Source organism: Marmota marmota, unplaced genomic scaffold (assembly GCF_001458135.2).
Source record: "Marmota marmota marmota unplaced genomic scaffold, marMar, whole genome shotgun sequence".
Classification (NCBI taxonomy): Eukaryota; Metazoa; Chordata; class Mammalia; order Rodentia; family Sciuridae; genus Marmota; species Marmota marmota.
The window spans coordinates 4,232,724-4,238,723 of record NW_026000206.1 but is presented as its reverse complement, the minus strand read 5'-3'; the positions used below and the strand labels follow the sequence as shown (position 1 = coordinate 4,238,723).

Sequence of the window (6,000 nt, the reverse complement as noted above, 5' to 3'; positions counted from 1 at the left end):
GGGGGGGGGGGGGTTGCGCCAAGCCCTCCGAACAGGTTCCCTTCCAGAGGAAGGGAGTGAGGGGAAAGCCAGTCGAGCTTTACAGTCCCCGAGGGGGTTTTAAAAGCACTCTAAAAATGCGTGGAGGTAAAATTAAGATGTGCCTTGGATGGGACCATCAGGCTCAGGCCTTTTTATACTGGGGGCATTTTCTTACCTTTTTCCGCTTTGTGTTTTTATAACCAAAGTATTTTCCAGATTTGTACATTTAATCTGAATCTCTACACTTCGTCTCAACAAAGTAAACGCAGTGTTGTATTTTAATATCAGTGAGAACCACACTGTGTAAAGGTTTCCATTTCTGTTATTTATTTGAGCCTTTCTATTTTGTTTTGGGGCTGGGGATTGAACCCCGGGGGCACGTAACAACTGAGCCACATCCGCAGTGGCCCATCCCCCACCTTTTTTTTTTTCTTTAAATTTTGAGGCAGGTATTCGCTAAGTTGCTTAGAGCTTTGCTAAATTGCCGAGGCTGGCTTGGAAACTGCGATCCTCCTGCCTCAGCCTCCTGGGCTGCTGGGTTGACAGGTGTGCACCACCGTGCCTGGCTAGCTTTTCCATCTTAACAGCGTTCACATTACAGGCTTATGGAGATGCTGTGTTTGGGGGAAGGAACACATGTGTATGAACTTGTGCCACAGTTGGGGGATGCAGGCTCCCTTGGGGTCGGAGGTTTGCTGTGGAGCAGTGTCAGACTGAATGTTAGAGTTCTCCGTCCTGTTTGTCCCTGGGACTGTGTTACCCTGTGTCTGGACGCTCCCTGACTCCTGGATTCTTCATTTCTCGTTTGCTGGAGCCCCATCCCACCTGGTTGGGAGCAGAGGCTTTGTGAGTCCCAACTCAGATGTGCCCATTAGGTCATATCCTGTTCTGCAGGCAGCCCTCCTGTCACCTGGCTATCTTCCCGGTTGTGCAGTTAATGACCTCTAACAACCCGAGGCTCCCGGTGGTCCACAGAGAGGTGCCATCTGTATTCACTGGGGTCTGGATACAACTGATGTTCAAGGCGCTGAGGGAAAATGCTGTGGGTTGGGAGCAAATATCACTGAGCTCGTACTGAGGGCCTGAGCTCATCCCCGCCTCCTGGTCACTGTGAGGTGGACCTGGGCTGCCTCCTGTGTAACGGAGGGGAACTCAGGCCGGGAAGGGTGCGTGGCTTCCCGAAGCTCACAGGGCTAATGCTGTTGGACCTTCAGGATGGACCCTCGGTGTTGGGGGATGTGGCCTGGACAGTCCACAGGGTACCCATATTGAAGTGCACACAGTGTCATGACGAGGACCTTGCAGCAGAAGAGAGCAACAGAAGCGTCAGTCTTGCCATTTCTCGTTGTTAGAGATGGTGTATGCTCTGTTTGTCAAAGAAAAAGTGCTGTTTCTAAAACATAGAAGAAATATACATACATGACAATAAAACCCAAACGATCTAGAAAATTCTGAAGTAAGGCCTATTTCTACCCTCTCCCCGCTCCTGGTCTCTCCCGCAAGGGTGACTAAGTCTCTTAGATCCCCCCTAGAGCCGTTTTGAATGCCTATGTGCTCACCCTCACTGTGGGAAGGCTGCTTTCCCCACATCCTATCCCCTGAGCCTCCCTTAGGAGAGGGGTGAGTTTTGGGGACAAGGCGGAGAAGCTGCACGTGCTTTCTGGATGTTGACGTCATCGGCCCTCGGCTGCCAGTGATTTCCCAATCGCTTTCCCGTCTTCCATCGATCAAGCAGCACACGGCGCACCCCAACAGTGCAGTTCCGGGAACTCTGGAGTGCCCTGGTGAGGGTCTACGCTGGTGGTCCTGCAGAGCGTCCTGGCTGCAGAATCCGCTGGAACCTGGCCACCGGGGCCTGTATTGTCTCATTGCTAGGCCGACTTTTACTAGTTTGGCTGGGACTTCTTGCCTGTGATCTTCTAGTCCAAGTGTCCGCTTCAGCAAGTGGTGATTTTTGCTGGTTCATGCGGAGGAACTTTCCAGAAGATCTTTTTAATTTTTGAAAACACCAGGGGCCTTTTGTACCTTTGGCAGGCACAGCACGAAGCCAGGATACAGAGTGAATTAGGTTTAGAAGGAAAGATGGGAGAAGCATCCTTGGCCAATCCCATTCCTGAATCTTCCCGAGCCCCTTCTCTGTGGACCACGCTCAGGATGTTTGTGTGGTCAGTGGAAACTGGAAACTTGAGAATCTCTGAAAGTGCCTGATGTGTCCTGCAGATGAAGTCAGCCCACCATAGCCAGGTTGGATTCCACGTGAACTGTGGTGGGGCTTGGAAGTCATTGCCTGCTGTGTCCAGGGAAGGGCTCCTGCCTGGACTGTGACATTGGTGGGCAGTGCGAGTACGTTTTACAGGAGCCCGTACCTACCGTTTCATCTTTTCCTGCTTGTTCTGCCATTTGCCTTTGCATCTTGGATGCTTGGGCGTGGGGCTTTCACCTACAAAATTTGAGTTTTGATATGGCACAATCAGTAAACCATTACTCATCGTTCCTGCATGGTAAACTTGAACAACAGCTCCCCCTGCCCAAAAGACAATTCAGGAGGCTCAGAAATGTACTCATATACATTTTGTTTTTATGTTTTTCACATGCGTTTAAAAAGAGAATTGAAATTCTATGTGAAGCATTGGCCAGCTTCTTGATTTTTATACTGAAAACAGTTTGATTTCTCAACTACCCCCCCATTCATTCTTCGGCATCTTCTTGAGTTTCTAGCCTGCCTTAAGGGTAGTCTGGGTTTAAAAAGACAGAAACAATGCTTCCTGAGTGGGTGAGAGCAGGGAGTACAAGTCCTCTGGTTCCCTGTGAGAAGAGTCCAAGATCTACCATGTAAAAGTTCCTCCCAACCAACCTCATCGGTTCATCTGGGCTCGGTTGTTACCCGCTCTGCTGACAAGGTATCTGTCCGTGTAGCTGGGCGTTCTGTCAGCCCTCGCAAGATAAGAAGCCAGGGGCTTGGTGGGCTGCTTGGGTGGCTCATGTTTAGCCTCATATTCTGACTTTTGGGCCAAAGTCTTGTTCCTGGTGTAGAGTTAAGGGTGTCTTCTAGCAGCCCGTGACCATCTGAGATTGTGTAGTCATACCCAGGGGTGGCCTTCAGGTGGGCTCTGCATGGGCCTTCCTTTACAGATACCAGCCAGGGGAGATGACGGATTTAGGAAATAATCACCTAATCAGGCACAGAAGGAAATGGATCTGGGTGCATGAGCAAAGAACCCCGCCTGCTCCCAGGTGACCGAATGAAGGTGTCTCTCCCTGGATCCTCTGCCTCGCCTGTGCACTGGTTTCTGAAGCTGAAGCGGACCAGAGGCAGCTCATTCTCATTGAATGGCTTGGGGATCAGCAAGTTTCCAAAGGACTGGGGAGACTGACTGGGCCCAGTGCCTGGGTCCTGGCTGACCTTGAATAGAGGCAGTCGGAGCTCTTTCTTTGAGATGTTCTGCTTTACGTTCCCAGACATGGAGGAAATATGGAAAAGTTTGTTTCCTACAAGTTTTGGAGAAAGTTCGTGAGCCTAGCATTGGTCAATGAAGAGCAGAAAGAGAAGTTTGATTACTGGGGGCTCAGTACAGGTGTGGGTGCAGGCAGAGAGGCTATGATGAGCCACTGAGGTCTGCCTGTGTGGAGCAGCTGTCTTAATTAGGATAGAAAGGAGACAATAGTTCAGTCAGACTTAGGTAAAAATTTTGTTTTGAAACCCGATCCAAGTGCTGCGTCGAGGGGGGACAAAGGAATCAGAGTCCAGTGGCTTTCAATTTGGTTCATGGCTTTTCCCAGGCCCCACCTGCTTTCTTTCTAAGAATTGATACTCTGGCTGGGTTCCGGCTGCCTTCCCGCCTTTCCAGGTGGAGCCAGGATTACATCTGTCTTTGCATTTTGTATCCAGGTTTCCGCAGAGTCCAGCTCCTCCATGAACTCCAATACCCCGCTGGTGAGGATAACGACTCGTCTGTCCTCGGCCGCTGACACCCCAATGCTGGCAGGGGTCTCGGAGTACGAGCTGCCAGAGGACCCAAAATGGGAGTTCCCCAGAGATAAGTGAGTATTTCTGCCAGGCACATCCCTGAATGGAAACTTGGATGGAAATGGGAATCCTGGATGGACACTGTCATTCTAGGTCTTGACTGCAAAGGTCTTGCTCTGATGGTGTCAATAGGAGTGAGATTAACTTTCCAGATAACAACTCCTAGAAAAGATTAAAATTTTTTTTTAAATTTTTTATTTTTTAAAATAGCTTATTTAAATCAGAGCTACAAAGTTCTGGCTTTTTCCCCAAACAAGATGGCATCTGGTTATCATTTTTTAAATTTCTGGACAATTCAAAACCAGTCAAATGGAATAAAAGCAGAATGATCCAATCTATAAAACAGATCTGACATTCCACCTTCTGGTTACTGGAAAATGATTGTTCTCAGGTTTATTTCTTTGGAGAAATTAGAGTGTAAATTGCCTTTAGGATCTTTACCCATTGCTGCTGTTTTCAATGCTTATTAATGTAATTTTGGGCTGAAAAGCTTCAGATATGGTACCTAATATTTGACTTCTATGGTGCATAGTATTGTCTTCACAGGGCGGTATACAGGTGTTGCCATAGTAAAAGGTGGCCATTTGGGCTTTATTGAAGGCATTGCTGGGAGCTGTGTGTCTCTGGGTCTCACTTGAGCAAGTCCATGTACTTTGGACTCTGTTGGGCTGAATTTGAACCCTGACTCTGCCAGTCAGTTCCTATAAAACGAGGGTCATGGTGCACACCTCCCAGGACTGAGTGCAATTCTTGGCCATGGGAGCCCCTTTCATTTCCATTCATGTCTTGGCGACCTTGAAAACCCTTAGCAGATGGTTGTGCCAGTCACAGAGCCAGTGGGGCAGATCATGGGCTGCTAGTAGAGACATCCCCACCCCGCCACCAGCCCCACCTTCTGAAGGGGAGCTCCCCGAGGACTGTCTGCTCACTCTGGGGTACTTGTACTAACTGGAGTCCCAACAGCTCTAGAGTGGTAAAAGGTGCAATGCTGATTCTCTTTCTGTACCAGATAAATTGGAAAGAGCTCTTAACCTGCTTATGAACAATTACCCCATTTGTCTCCCTAAGATTATGTTAGAGATGCACTTCTTTAATATACATGTACAAATTTGGAAACACAAAGATCAGCTTTTCTGGAGATCCTATAAGGAGTTCTCTTTGGAAGGAAGAGGAAGTTTATGCGTCACTGGTGATTTTGACTTATACAATTTCACATTGCTTACCTTTTCCAACAGCCAATATAGAGCTACGAATGCATATCATAAGCTAGAACCAAGTAATCGTCCAGGTATTATTCAATTAGCGTATTAATGGAAGTAATTTCCAGTTTCTGAATACTGTGGGGAAAACACCGTTCATTAAGGCTTGGCTGTCGGACATGCACTGGTGAGGCACAGGGGAAGCACAAAGAACGGTTTCTTTACCTGCAGAGTGTGGAAAGGGGAAAGGGTGTTTCTCTTGAACCCTGCCAGCCCCTGGCTGTGAGTGATTATATAAATAAGCTAGTTCTCGCACACATTCCTCTGTGTATAGCACTGAGCTGGGGAGTTGTGCTCATGGGTAAGGAACTTTGCAGCCTCAGGTTAGGTCTGTAGCTTTTGCCACCTGTGACACCGTGGTCAACAGTAGGAGTCTGTACTGAACTGTTAGCTCCCACCTGGGGGTCCCCCAAGTGTGGAAAATCTGAGTACTGTGCATTTCCAAACAGTGTTTAGCCCAAATGTAGGTGGAGCTGATTTCCAATGAATGAAGGCTATTTAGAAGCAGTTTATTAGATCGGAGGCAGAATTTATACAAAGAGAGGATTGTTATGCTTGTAGTAGCAGGGCAGTAGGACATAAATTAGCCATTTTTCCAATGCAAATGTTTATTTTCTGCCAAGATGTTAAATTTAATTTTAGCTCTGAATGGAAACAGGATGACCTCAGCATAGCATATGCTGCCCTCAGGTT

The 6,000-nt window shown here is 48.0% G+C and overlaps 1 protein-coding gene across 13 annotated transcripts in view; it reads left to right on the top strand.

Moving 5' to 3' along the window:
- Fgfr2 (fibroblast growth factor receptor 2) overlaps window positions 1-6,000 on the top strand; it is a 95,702-nt gene that overhangs the window by 69,705 nt on the left and 19,997 nt on the right. For all 13 annotated transcript variants that reach the window (XM_015498331.2, XM_015498330.2, XM_015498328.2 and 10 more), the window contains one exon: window positions 3,911-4,062. In XM_015498331.2, the coding sequence (XP_015353817.1) occupies window positions 3,911-4,062 (152 nt within the window). The remainder of the gene's footprint in view (window positions 1-3,910; window positions 4,063-6,000) is intronic.